The sequence below is a fragment of the Melanostigma gelatinosum genome (assembly GCF_949748355.1).
Source record: "Melanostigma gelatinosum genome assembly, chromosome: 11".
Classification (NCBI taxonomy): Eukaryota; Metazoa; Chordata; class Actinopteri; order Perciformes; family Zoarcidae; genus Melanostigma; species Melanostigma gelatinosum.
The window spans coordinates 26,136,743-26,151,006 of NC_136644.1; the positions used below are offsets into that span (position 1 = coordinate 26,136,743).

Below are 14,264 nucleotides of genomic sequence, written 5' to 3' on the forward strand. Positions count from 1 at the left end.
CGGAGGCTCAGGTATTTAACTCCCTTTCCTCTGCACGGCCCGGGGAAGTCAGACTGAACGTGGGAGGGGAGGAGGGAGGCATGCTGGGGCAGGGTGGTCGGTCGGTGGAATGATTTGATATCATGCTGAGGCGGTATACAAATAAATACATATGAATTCAATATGTATGACATATGCAACCCCAGCAGAGTGAGTGAGTGAGAGAGAAAGAAGCTTGTGTGCGTCCTCCTCCGCTCTGGATGTCCGGTGCATGTCTGCATGAACCTGAACACAGCCTGCGATGCAGCAGACGGCATCAGAACTCTGTCGCTGGTGTTGGGAGTCGGTCACGGGCACAGACTGTGCGTCAAGACGTTCTGAGTATCTCAAAGGTAACGGCTGCTGTGATCGTGGGTTCAGATTGAATGCAAATAGCCAAAAAGTCAATGGAAAAACTTTTAAAATTATGATTAGAAATGTATTCAAATTTATTTTCTTACTGTAAAAACAGACATCGTCTTCGTTTCTACCAAAATATTTCATTTCAGAAAAAAAAACTAAATTAGTTTTTAAAAACAAGACGTCCAAATTAGTTTCCAACCAAATTTACTCCATCACGTAAATACTGCTTTCTCTCTCTCTCTCTCTCTCTCTGTCTCTCTCTCTCTCTCTGTCTCTCTCTCTCTCTCTCTGTCTCTCTCTCTCTCTCTCTCTCTCTCTCTGTCTCTGTCTCTCTCTCTCGCTCTGTCTCTCTCTCTCTCTCTGTCTCTCTCTCTCTCTGTCTCTCTCCCTCGCTACCATATATATAATATGTCCGAGCTGAATAATCCGTGTGTACGTTCCAGGAGAATGGATTCAAAGTGATGTACTTTGTTTCACAGCTGTGTTCGTAGTTCAGGACTTCAGCCATGGTATCGTCATCTAACACACACATTCATTGAGCTTCTATCTGAATGTGAATTTACAAATTAAGAGCATTAAGAGGACACAACTCAGGAAATAATATTGTTGTTCATGCAGCTGATCAATTCTCATATTTTGGGCTCTTTGGCTTCCATAGCAAGCCTTCTTTCAGACTATTGGGAAAAAAACATACAAAATACACATTTAGGTGTTTACTTTTACTGCTTTGTGTGTTTGAGTCTGTCGATTTCTCCTAAATTCACCAAAGTTACCATTACATAATGCCTCATTTGCATATTTAACAATAGCATTACAGAAACCTTGTCATACATACAACAGTCATCTTAATGTGAGTAATGAACTGGTGGAGTTTCATGGTAATTAGTTTAAAACCTTACTCTGTCGTGTCTCCTCTCAAAGACACGCGATGACGGAGGACACATCATGAACTCCACAAACACGCAGCAAAGAAAGTGAAACTGCTTCATCAAAGTTTAAATGTCACTTCTGGCTCAAAGAAAGCCGAACAACAAAACAAGTTGAAAAAATCAAAATCACTCCACTGCTGCACCCTCCACAGCATGACTCCCTGCACAAACAAGGACGCGTCCTCCTCTCCTTCACTGGTCTCCTCCTCTCCTCCTCCTCTCACTTTCTTGCGTTTCCCCTCTAGGATGCTCTCCCATCATTTCCCTCCTTCTCTCTCCTCCTTTCCTCCCTCTCCACCATCTCTCCCCCTTTGCCTTCTCGCTCCCACCCATCTGCTCCAGGGCTGAGCTACAGCAGTAGGGTTTGCTTGAAGGGGTGAAGTCTTCACACACACACACACACACACACACCTTTGTAATTCCCCTTTGACGCATGCCATTGTTTCAAAGCGTCACAGAACCATTGTGCAGAGAGGACGTTTGTAGCATGGTCGGAGTGCAATGGCTTCATATTGTTTATGGGTTTTAAAGACGCGTCTGGCTTCTTCATCACACACTGAGCGGGAGCTGCATGCGGTGGCAGTGTCTCCGTGAGAATGCCTCTTTGTCTTTCTGTTGACGGTGTGCGTGTACGGGACAAACGCACACAAATCCTGCTTTCTTGAGTCCCCCCTCGTGACGGCTGTCCTGAGTGTATGCCTGTGTTCTCAGTGTCAAGAAAACCTGGAACCGACCGCTTGTTAAGATTTAACACCCTTTTTTTCACTGTGCAGATGTGCATGCAAAAGAGCTTTGATAAAAATCTCACGAGATGGTTGTAGATCTAATGAGGGCACTTTGTGCTGTAGGCCCGGTCTAATTGATCATTATGCTGCGATAAGATAAGAATCGGTGTAAATGGATGCAGCAATCGAGTTTCCTCCTCCGACCGTGAAGGCAATTCTTCTCAGAGCTGGTAGCAGAAGACGGTCAGGAGGGACGGAGGGACGGAGGGACGGAGGGTTTGCACATCCAGAGTCTCAGCCGGGGGGGGGGGGGGGGGGGCACACATTCACAGGAAGTGCTCTTAGTATGGGGGGGGGGGTTAAGCAGGTTTGTCCATCTTGCTGTCCTTCCTTCTTTGTCTGTCTCTCATGTGGATGTATTTTTCCCTGTTTCTACCCAACCCCCCCCCCCCCTCTCTTGTCCTGTGTCTGTCTTTGTCCGTCTCTCTCTATCAATGTGTGTTTCTGTGTGTGTGTGTGTGTGTCTTTCTTTCTATGTGTGTTCCTTCCTTCCCTCCCTCCCTTCCTCCTCCTTCTCTTCTTCTTCTGTCTGTGTTCCCCGTCTTCCTTTCTGTCGCTGTCACTGACTCTCGCTGTCTCCACCTTCGGTGAAACTCAACAGGAGCAGCACCCGGTAAAGTTCTTCCTCCTCCTCCTCCTCCCCAGCTCTCCACCACCGGATCAAATTGGCTTCTCTCTCTTTCTTTCTTTTGTTCTTCTGTTCGTTCGTACTCATCCTCGCCGTATCGTAGCTTGTCTCACTCTTCACCACTTTAAGTCATCCCAAACTGAAAGTCATCGAAACAACACAACGGTTTCTGTCGATGTCGATGATTTGATGCCCACAGGTTGCTTCTTTAGAAGACACTTGATTCCACTTTTGCAAAAGATGAAAGATTCATACATTATCAAAGTGATACTCTACCGATCGTCTATCTTCTGGTTCGAGCCCTGAAGGCTTTAAAGGTGGCGGTAAAAAACGTTTTCTCTGTCGGCAAAAGTTAGAGCGAATCCATACGGTGCAAATTACTAAACCAGAAATGAAAACTCTGAAGTCTCATTGCTCCCGCGCTGGTTCTCCTTTCTGTTTCTACAAACTCCATCTGCTGCAGTAAAACACTGACTATGGAGAAGAAGCTCGAACAAAACCCGATTCAAAATATCTGAACTGTCCCTTTAAGTCAGTCCAGGTTCAAACACTGAGACGATGACCATTAGACACAAATCCAAGCTTCCAAGAAGCCTTTTACAGCCACCGTATCGTCCAACAGGTGCTCAAAGCACAGGTATTGTTCTGTGTGGAGTATCCTCTTGATTGCCATTGAAGGAACACCCTGAAACATCTGTTCGTCAGCAACACTAACAAAACAACATTTAGTCGTGAGACTCAAAGAGCTGTTGCGCCGATATCGTTACGCTAGCGTGTGCGTGCATGTGTGCGTGCATGTGTGCTTGTAGGGGATGTTGTTGTTAGTCCCTATAGCACCTATGGCCCTACTGGGCTTCACTCTAGTTCCTCCCAAGCTGCTCTGATGGAGAGACCTCCGTCCTGCTCAACTTCAGACGGAGGAAGGCCGATTGACAATCGATCGGAGTCTCACTCTCGCACACACATTGCAGACTCGTAGAACTTTCCCGAGGTCTCTGACTCGATCAATCGGCCTCGAATTGAATCGTCTTGCGTTTTTTGGGGGGTTTTTTCCGCCGCGGGAACTGAGTTCATCGTTAAAGAGCGAGCCTTGATGGACGACCCTCTCTTCTGCTCGCGCTTGGCAAGCGTCCAGGCGCCTCCTGCCTTTCTTTTTTTATATATATTTTTAAATGGCCCGTCCACTTACAGTAAAGATCAACTCGGCTATTTACTCCCTCGACACCACCATTTTTCCCCCCTAACTGATATTGGTTTATGGGCTCACAAATCATGAGCAGAGTTCAGTTATGGGGTTCGCCAGCGCATTAAAACACTCGACAAAGGGAGTTTTGCTTGAGCCCCAACGCGCCCGGTCGCTCCCGTGGCTCGTTTGACACCATTGGTTGTTGTGACATGTCCCGAGAGTCTCACATAGCCGCCGTTTCCCCGAGCCTTGCAGTCAGTTTGCAGTCCCGACCCAGAAAATAAAATCAGAACACCATCTTCTGAGAATCTGGACTCAATTGAAAGGAAGCTATGTGAAACCGACCAAGATCAGTTCATTGAGTGTCTCCAAATTCAGGATTATCTCAAAATAATCCCAGCCATGTAGTTCTTTACAAGTCCACGCTTCATGTTTCCGCATCTAAAAAACTCCCCCATTTCCCCCTCCGAAGAACCGAACAGCGTGTTTCACTCACAAAGAAAGAAAGAGGTTTGGCCGGGCACTCTGCCGGGAGATGCCTGTTCGATATGGAATGTCTAATGTATCATTGTGAAGATTATAGCACAAAGAAAGTGATGATGATGATGATGCTTCTTGATGTCCATGAAACCAAACGGTCAGGAAACTGATTGCTTTTCCCTCCCACGGGTTTCATGTTTGACGTGCACTCAAAAGTTTCTTTTTTTCCTGCAGAAGAAGAGACTGTAAGAGCTTTGATTGTCCACGCTGTGGACACAAGTGTCACATCATGTTGCTGCTTTCACTGTAGATTGTCACGATAGAGGTTGTGTTTCTTCCGGAGTGTTAGAGGTTGCTGTAAGAGCCCTTTATGATCGTTCCATGTCTGACCTCCGTCGTTGTTCTCCGGCTGAACTCTAGAGGGAGCAGCAAAGGCAAAGACATCAGCACGATCAAGTCCCTCCGCGTGTTGAGGGTGCTGCGTCCTCTGAAGACCATCAAGCGACTCCCCAAGTTAAAGGTAAAAAGGCTCTGCAAGTCCGCCGGTGCATCTGACTGACGTACAACTTCTTCTCACTTCTCTTGCAATGCTGTCTTTCCTTTTCAAAAGCGTGATGGAAACAAACTCAACTGAGAAGAGTTCTTAGTGATGTGTTGATGCATTTTCTATCCATCGATAACTAATGAAGACTTTTGTGGGATTAACTCGGCGGCAACCTCCAATACTGAAAAGTGAAGCCAAAGCTGCATTCTATCTAATGTCCACCAGGGGGCGACTCCTCTGGTTGTATAGAAGTCTATAGAAAATGACTCTACTTCTCTCTTGATTTATTACCTCAGTAAACATTGTAAACATGAGTTTATGTCTCAATCTCTAGTTTCAAGTCTTCTTCAATACAGCATGATGTTCATTTAGTACATTATGGTCCATTTAGAGTCACACAGACCATAAAGCAGGGGATGCTTTAGGGCGGGGCTTACAGTGATTGACAGGTCTCTACCGTGTTTTTACAACTTTAACTCTTTCACAGTGTGTTTTTACTTCATGAAAGTTAACTGTAACATTTTGGTTGCCTGAAAAAATACAAGCAAACACAACAACAACAAAAAAACAAGACCAAGAGCACGGCTGAAATCCAAGATGGCTTCATCCCAAATGGCAAATTTGAGGCTTCAAAACAGCAGTCAAATGGGTGGGATGGGTGACGTCACAGTGACTGCGTCAGCTCTCATTATTACAGTCTATGGGAATAACCACAGAATAAGTGAGCATGCCTTTGATTAAAACGTTGTATGTTTCGTCCTCATAACTGTGGATTTGCCCTTAAAAGGTTTAACAACAGTTATCAGACACCACGGCTGTGACCGTTGATCTACGCATTCGGTATCTTCTGATAAATGAGGTCAAGGGTCGTCCAGCCCGTGTTGCTCATGGCTCCGTCTCTTCCTTCGCAGGCGGTGTTTGACTGCGTGGTCAACTCCCTGAAGAACGTGCTGAACATCTTGATCGTCTACATGCTCTTCATGTTCATCTTCGCCGTGGTGGCCGTGCAGCTCTTCAAAGGCCGATTCTTCTTCTGCACGGACGAATCCAAAGAGTTTGAGCGCGACTGCAGGTTTGTGCCAAGAAACGGCAAACGAAACACAAATATGTCAGTACGAGCGTAGATGTGTTCTAATCCACAGGATTCCACGTTATTTTCAGCCTGTTCTACAAGTATTTTTTCACCTAGTTTTGAGTCATTTTTCTGTATTTAAATGTTTCACGCAGTAAAAAAAGCACTCCATATTTCAATATTTTCTCACTTGTACCATCTCAGCAGCACAATGTTTATTATCAGTGATGTATTGCTGGTACTTGTGGTACTTGCAGTGCTGTCTTTTACAATAACTACCAAAGCTGGTGATCATGTAGCGCCAAAGATACACTTTGCACATTCTTCTAGAAAACATCTTTCTTTCTTTCAATCGTTTTATTTTCAGTTCATACGGCTTACACGCTAAATGTTACCCTGAAAGAGAATATTACATAACGTAACATGACGGCTAACTACAGACTCACAGACAACAGAGAGAACAACACAAACACAGATCATCAGCCTCCGTATCACACCTGTCATATCAGTGATATATGAATGAATATTCTGGACTTAACCCTTCGGGGGTCACTTTGATCCCAAAGTTGCAAAACCTCTCATATGATTCCATCATAGTCCTCTCCAGTAAAATCCATACCAGGGTTCCAGACAGAGGAAAACACGTTCATGACTCACGTTTCTGAGCATGAATCTCTTGCCTTTGGTCGGTCGCGTCAGTTGAGCAGATGCTGCCACCTAGAGGAGTTTTCTGGGAATTTAAATATAAACTGTCGTATTCAATGAGAAGCAGTCACTATAATAGACCGGACCAACCCTAACCCTGTGTGTGTGTGTGTGTGTGTGTGTGTGTGTGTGTGTGTGTGTGTGTGTGTGTGTGTGTGTGTGTGTGTGTGTGTGTGTGTGTGTTCCTTCAGGGGCGAATACCTGGTGTATGAGAGAGATGAGGTTAAAGCTCAGAAGCGGGAGTGGAAGAAGTACGATTTTCACTACGACAACGTGGCTTGGGCCCTGCTCACCCTCTTCACTGTCTCCACTGGAGAGGGGTGGCCGCAGTGAGTGGGACGCTCTCACACACACGCACACACACACACACACATAATTGTAATTGTATGGGATTTGGTTTCTATGTTTATTAATCATGGAGTAATATATATATATTTGAATCTGAAAACAAACCAAATGCTCATACTTGTGTTATTTCTCTCCTCCTCTCGCAGGGTGTTGAAGCACTCAGTGGACTCCACCTATGAAAATCAGGGCCCTAGCCCGGGTTATAGGATGGAGATGTCCATCTTTTACGTGGTGTACTTCGTTGTCTTCCCCTTCTTCTTCGTAAACATCTTTGTGGCTCTCATCATCATCACCTTCCAGGAACAGGGGGATAAGATGATGGAGGACTACAGTTTAGAAAAGAATGAGGTGAGGAGAGACGCAGGGTGTTTGGTCTTTACCTGTAAAGCTTCTTAAAGAAGTACAAAAGTAACGTGACTCTTCTCTCCTATCTCCCCCCGCAGAGAGCCTGTATAGATTTCGCCATCAACGCCAGGCCTCTGACTCGCCACATGCCGAAGAATAAACTGAGCTTCCAGTATCGCATGTGGCAGTTTGTGGTGTCTCCGCCCTTCGAGTACAGCATCATGGCTCTGATTGCACTCAACACCATCGTCCTCATGATGAAGGTACGAGTCCCCGCTGCAGTAAAACACCAGAGGTTTCTCTAAAGGGAAACACTACCGCTCTTGTCCACAGGGGCCGCCAAAAAGCAACGTCGTCGTAGCTTTGATGGTGAAGATTTACACAAATCTTTCTCAAGATCATCATATGTTTGTAGCGTCGCTACAAACATATGATGAAAACATATGATGAAAACCCTCTCCATTCAATTCTCTCGTAGATGGTTCGATATTTAAATGTGTGTCATGTTTAGCTTTGCTCGTGGAATTATGACAGAAACCATTCATTTCCTACTTTCCCATCTACTTCTCACCATCGTTTTATTTTTTCTGTCCGTGTCTCTAGTTTGACGGTGCATCAGAGACGTACGACGAGGTCCTGAAGAACCTCAACATCGTGTTCACCACCTTCTTCTTCATGGAATCAGTCCTCAAAGTCATCGCTTTTGGCCCTCTGGTAAGGCCGCGAAGAGCCGTGACGCAGACACTGATCTAGGTTGACCCGGTCTCCATGCTTCAGCATTTCATCCTGTTATTCATTCATGGAGCAGGTTCCTTTGGGCAGAGAGCTCTAGATCCACGCGATCGGCCTCCTTTGATTCTGGGGCGTGAGACGCGATCGCCTACCTTTACCGGCTCTCACTTCTCTCTCTCTCTCTTTTCTTCCCCCCCAACAGAATTTCTTCAGAGACGCCTGGAACATTTTTGATTTTGTCTCCGTCCTCGGAAGCGTCACTGACATATTGGTGACAAAACTAGGGGTAAGTGCTGTGGAGTGTTTGGACGACGCTTGAAACGGGTTCGGCGGACTAGTTGTCTAAAGCAGCCTTTTCATAGATCTCGCCTTTTATTTTCCTTCGCCTGTTGTCAGTTCGTCACCTGATGTATGCGTTGTCCCGTCACAGAGGGACGCGCCGTGTGTCGACGTTTACAGACGATGCTCGGTGCTACTGAAGATTATAAAGTTGCACATTAGGACGATAGAAATGACTGTTTCCTCCTCGGGTTACAGTCTGAGCGCTGCTCGCCAGCTGCTGTGATCGAGTCGTGTCTTTATTGTACGGATATAAAAGCATCGATCTTCTCTTGGCAAGAAAGCAAATATGCGTGTTTCTGAACAGTGTTCACGATTCAACGAACATTTGTTGTACATTTCTGATTCCAAAGAGATGAACAGAGAGACAGTGTGCTGTGTTAACGCGCTCTTGTGTTTTGCTCACTGTTCACCCTGTTAACTTTGTCACTTGTCTGTCTGTTATTGTTCTGTACATATGAGCCCAATATGATTATAGATGTAAGAATATCTGTGGAAGTTCAGCCCCTCTCTGTCGTCCACTTACTCTGTATTTCTTTTCACCTTTACGTCAAACTGCGAGTTGGATTCTGCGTCCCGGTTTCGGTTGTGAACTCATAAAACGTCTCTGACTGAAGTTCACTTCTCATTGCACACTGACTCGAGTCACAATCAGTGCGCTTATTACTGCAAAACAACTGACTTCAGATGATTAAAGGCGCCCACTGGCCACGTCGAACCTTCTGCACCAGCATCCCGGCTGTCTGAAAGGAGACATTAATTGACTTTAGTTTTTACGTCCGATCGATTCTCTGTCAGCTGCTTTAGCACATCGAGTACAAGATGCTGTTAGTATTGGCTAGAAATCACATGTTGACGTTGGCAGCTTGTGATTGTGGGCAAAGCCAAAGAAACAGCTGCTTCCATCTCGATACTCCTCTGAGGACTACACTCCCCCAAAACTGAACAAAAAGTCGACCGAACAACACCAGCCCCTTTGAGTTGTGCTCCACCGACTGATCGACGAGCTGCAATAAATCAAATATGGAGCAAAGACGGCTCTGCGAACTTCTAATGTCGGCATTTAACAATAAAGCCAAACTTTGAATGCCGAAAGACTCGATGTACAGAGCTAGCAGTGTAAGAAAATACACGCGAGTATCATGTCGGATGTTACAGGGACAGTGATGAATGCACATCCCAGTTTTCTGATTACATAAAAGACGTCAACTTGTCTTTACTTCGATTGCGTGCAATGTCTATGGCGGAGTGTTCTTCATACTATGACTGCTAATTTTATAAAACGTTCATATTCTAATCTTAGAAAAACGTTGTAGGTGTTTGTAGTCGCCTGTTTCCGCTTCAAAATAGCAAAATTTGATTTCCTAACATGTTGTAGGGAGACGAGAACCCATTAGAATCCAATACTGAAGCCGTTCATCGTTAACGCCGACGGTCTGAGCCCTGCGAGGCGTGAGAGGCGGTCTCGGGCCGATCGAGCCCCAGAAGAGTTCGATTGCAGGAATTTGCAGGAAGCGAATGAAAACGCAGGCCGCCAGTAAGCGACAGGTCAACCTGAGAGGTGAAGGGCCAACACGGGCCTCTGTAGAAGGACTCTGTAGAAGGGCCTCTTCAGAACGCGCGAAATAAAGTCCGTAAACACGGTGACAAGATCACGTGAGATGAGGAGAACGCATTCGGAGCAAGTCGAGGTGGAAAAAACAGAAAACGTGTTCCGCTTTAAACTGTGTGACGCCAACCAGACAAAACGAACCAGCAGGACCGGAAGTACTGCGGCGTGGAGCGGGTTCAGAGCAGCGCTGTGGTCAGAGAGGGGCTGAACTCCCCGGGTCTCACATCGCTCTCTCACTGTTGTTGTGTTGACCTGAACTTTCCAATGACGCCCATAATGATTCCGTCTTCCTCTTCTATCTCTTTACATGCTTTCTTTAAAAACACCTTTCTACTTTGTTGGCGCCCTACGCCCCTCCCCCCTCCCTCCTCCTCTGATTAAAAACAATCCATCCAATCAAAATGCACTATGAAATCCTTCATCGTGTTCTCCATCCGCGCTGCGCCATGCCATGTGGTGGTGGTGCTGTGATGATGATGATGGTGGTGGTGGTGGTGGTGGTGTGCGTTTCGCCCCATGCCCCCCCCCCCCCTCCTCCCCTCCCTGCCCAATAAAACACACGACCAACCCTTCCCCCACCTCCCACCCTCCCAACAAAAAAAAAAAACGTCTCTCACCCACTCACAATGTACTTCAACTCACAAAAAAACACATACTCAAAAAAAATAAACCCCTCCCCATTCATCTTTCTACATCTTGGCACATGTAGAATCTGGTTGGTTTGTAATTTATCTCTCAAAGCTTTCTGCTGCATCCTCATTGGTCCCCCCCCCCCCCCCCCCCAGTGCATGTGCTTCCTGGAGGATGACACTTGATGACATAGAGATGATCATTATCAGTGTAATACATCTTTGCACATACTTTATAAAAACATTTGACATTTTAAGAATAAGCTTAATTCATCCCAACGTTTTCCATCCGGACTAAACTGCTTAAACTGCAACAACGTAATCACCGGATGAAGGCGTTCATGTGTGTGTTGTCATCACAACATTACCAGCTGGTGTTTACCACTCGGGTTCATTTTCAAACACAATCAGAAAAAACAAGAATAAATCTCATCTCACGGTGAATGCGTGAACCAGAGCTCGGCCCCACTGGCCCCCTGCTGGTCTGCATGTAGGCCGGTCCTTCCCTCGAAAAAAAGAAGTATGCTGCCATGCACCGAGGCTGCTCGCTAGTCCCTCCCCTCCTCCCTCCTCCCTCCTCCCTCCTCTCCCTCCTCTCCCTCCTCCATGCTCCTCTTCCTGCCTTGCCTGTCAACCACAGAGTGCCAGCAGGGAGTCTGGCTGTTGTACCATCGCATTATTCCTCTCTGTGACGCCGCAGAGAACCGCCAACGGAACTCAGAAGCTGACCGGGCCGAGGCCGCAGCGCCGCAGTGTCTGAGGGCAGCGTCACACTTGGTCTAGATACACGAGTCTGTACTTTGTTTCGTCGTCGTCGAGCAGGCAGAGTCACCCCAAACACTTGATCGATTTGGGGACAGGTATCCTGAATTACACTGTTCCTCACCTGCGTCATCCATCGACACTCTTTATTCCACTGACCCGGTCCGTATCCTCGTACGACAGCTCGTCTGATGTCTGTCCTCATTTGACTCATTTCAGTCACTTTCCGCTCGTCACATGCAGACAGTAACTCCACTTATTTAGGTTTCGGCAACAAAACTGTACTTGGTTCGGTTTAGGAAAAGATTGTTGGTTGGGTCAACATAAAAACGAACAGTGACTACACTACGCATGTTCCCATGTAAATGAATCTACATTGAGTTCTCTTTCACACGGAGAAGGAGCAGCGATCTCCTGGCTGAACGATGGCTGAACGATGGACCCATCCTTCCGTGTGCTGTTGTGGTCTTCATACTTCTAATTTCGTGGGATATCTACGAATGCTGGATGAGACCAGGCCGAAGGCCGCGTGGAGCGTGGCAGTGTGAGGTCCGCTGCGGTTAGAATGGGCTGACAACAACGCAACAACGCGTCGAGCCAAGTGTGAAAACGCATGTTTGTCCAACCCGAAAACACAACGGCTGCTGTTCGTCTCGCTCATTTTCAGGAGTCAACTCCCCCAAACGTTTAACAGAGTTCGGCGTCACAGACGACCCTAAGCCATGCTCTTTGGGCCACAGTGTGTGTGTGTGTGTGTGAGTGTGTGTGGTTGACAGGCACAGTGCCTTGTGCTCCATCTTGTGTGGCCTGCTTGCCCCCCAGAGATCAGTGCATTTGGTTCTATAAAAAAGGAAAAGGCGTTCTGCTGTACCAGATTGGATGATGACCTTTAGAGTCTCTGAATTATGATTTTCCTTATTTCCTCTCTTACTCCTTCTTTCGTCTTTTCTTTTGTCGTTTGACTTTTCCTTCTGTCTTTCTCCCGTTTATCTCGACTAAGAGCCGTTATGTTTGCAGTTGGTTGTGATTTATTGGGTTTGACCCCCCCCCCCTCTCTTTGGCCTCTCTTTCCTCCGCTGTTGCTTTGTTTTCTTTGTGTTTGGATAGAGGGAGGTTTGTGCCGCCGTCGTGTGTTTAAACTGACTCGTGCTCTCCGTCTGTAGAATGACTTCATCAACTTGAGCTTCCTGAGGCTGTTCAGGGCGGCTCGCCTCATCAAGCTGCTGAGACAGGGAGAGACCATCCGCATCCTGCTGTGGACCTTCGTCCAGTCCTTCAAGGTATCCGGTCGACGGACAGACACGCGGCTCAACAACGGCATATATATATATACATATACACACATATACACACGTGTACACTTCCTCTGTCTCCTTCTTCTTCTCTGGTAGGCTCTGCCGTACGTGTGCCTGCTCATCGCCATGCTCTTCTTCATCTACGCCATCATCGGCATGCAGGCGAGTCGCTGCAACTTTCAATTTAGAATTCGATATGTTTTATGTCGGCATGTCACGCTGATTAAATCACAACATATGGACGTGGCCTCGATCGCTTTACATGGATAATATTCATCAGCGTCTGAGGCCGGTATTGCTGGTTGTGTTTACTAAACAGCAGGGCTTAAAGATCATGGGCCTGAGAGTCCAGTTCACTTATTGTTTGGGTTGAGTGGTTTTATTTAATGTTTTATTAATTTAGACTATTTTAATATTCTGTTCACAGTCCAATTCTGATGTCAGAATATTCTTGGGACTTACTGCTCTTTGAAAGAGTGTACTTGCATAATTATGCTACGATATTATCAACATATCGGGGGCATAAAATGACAATAATATTGTGCACTATTTATATGTTGAATGACTTTTAGGGTCAGTCGGTTTTCTCTGCAGATGTGTGAACAGCTGGAAGAAACGTTCACATCCTTCATCTTAGTAAACGTACCAAGACCACAATGTAACAATACTACGTTACGAGTAAAAGAGCTGTATTCAGAGATGAGATGTAAAGAACTGAAGTACAGAAGTAATACTCAAAACTACTTCAAGTGCAGGAACGAGGGCTCCTGTTATACTGCATATTATAATGCCATTTTACTGAACTGATAGAATAACGTGTGCACGCTGTTCATGCTGTACATTTTAACTGCTGAGTCCTTTAAATGATAAAATTGTATATTTATGTAGATTTAAAATGTAAAATCTGAATCAGAAAAGTAACTGAAGCTCTAAAGATAAATGCAGCCGAGTAAAAGTACAATATTGGCCTTTGAAATATGGGAAAGTATAAGCATAGCGGCAAAACTGTGATTGCGTAAATACAGATGTTGCATATTTAAATCCTCTGACGGCTCCTGTTTCTGCATTCGTTCATCGATGTCGTCAGAGTGGAGAATGCTCAGTAACGTTTGGGTTTTGTTGTTGTTGTTGTCGCTTTCTTTCTCCACCGTTTCACGCGTTTAGTTGTTTGGGAATTTGGCTCTGGACGACGACAGCGCCATCAACGAGCACAATAACTTCAGAACCTTCATCATGGCCCTGATGCTGCTGTTCAGGTGAGTCCGCTTCCACACGACGTCGTGTTCTGACGTGACGGACGTGTTCGGTACGCGTTATTGTCTTTCCGGTGAATTCTGGTGTTCCCGAGGCGGCGCTGGGTTTGAGTAGATGCTGACCACCGACGCCTCTCCACTCAACGCATTCTGCTCTTTCCTGTTCTCCGCGTGTTTGCCGCGGTGCAGGAGCGCTACGGGCGAGGCGTGGCACGACATCATGCTGGCTTGTCTGGGCA

The 14,264-nt window shown here is 46.2% G+C and overlaps 1 protein-coding gene across 1 annotated transcript in view; it reads left to right on the forward strand.

Annotated features, from left to right (window-relative positions):
- The window catches only part of cacna1ab (calcium channel, voltage-dependent, P/Q type, alpha 1A subunit, b), a 72,750-nt gene that overhangs the window by 31,519 nt on the left and 26,967 nt on the right, over positions 1 to 14,264 (forward strand). Inside the window, 11 exon segments of the mRNA XM_079279326.1 lie at positions 4,810 to 4,909; positions 5,845 to 6,005; positions 6,902 to 7,039; positions 7,205 to 7,406; positions 7,502 to 7,666; positions 8,007 to 8,117; positions 8,338 to 8,421; positions 12,641 to 12,757; positions 12,869 to 12,934; positions 13,937 to 14,028; positions 14,215 to 14,262. Of these exon segments, the coding sequence (XP_079135452.1) occupies positions 4,810 to 4,909; positions 5,845 to 6,005; positions 6,902 to 7,039; positions 7,205 to 7,406; positions 7,502 to 7,666; positions 8,007 to 8,117; positions 8,338 to 8,421; positions 12,641 to 12,757; positions 12,869 to 12,934; positions 13,937 to 14,028; positions 14,215 to 14,262 (1,284 nt within the window).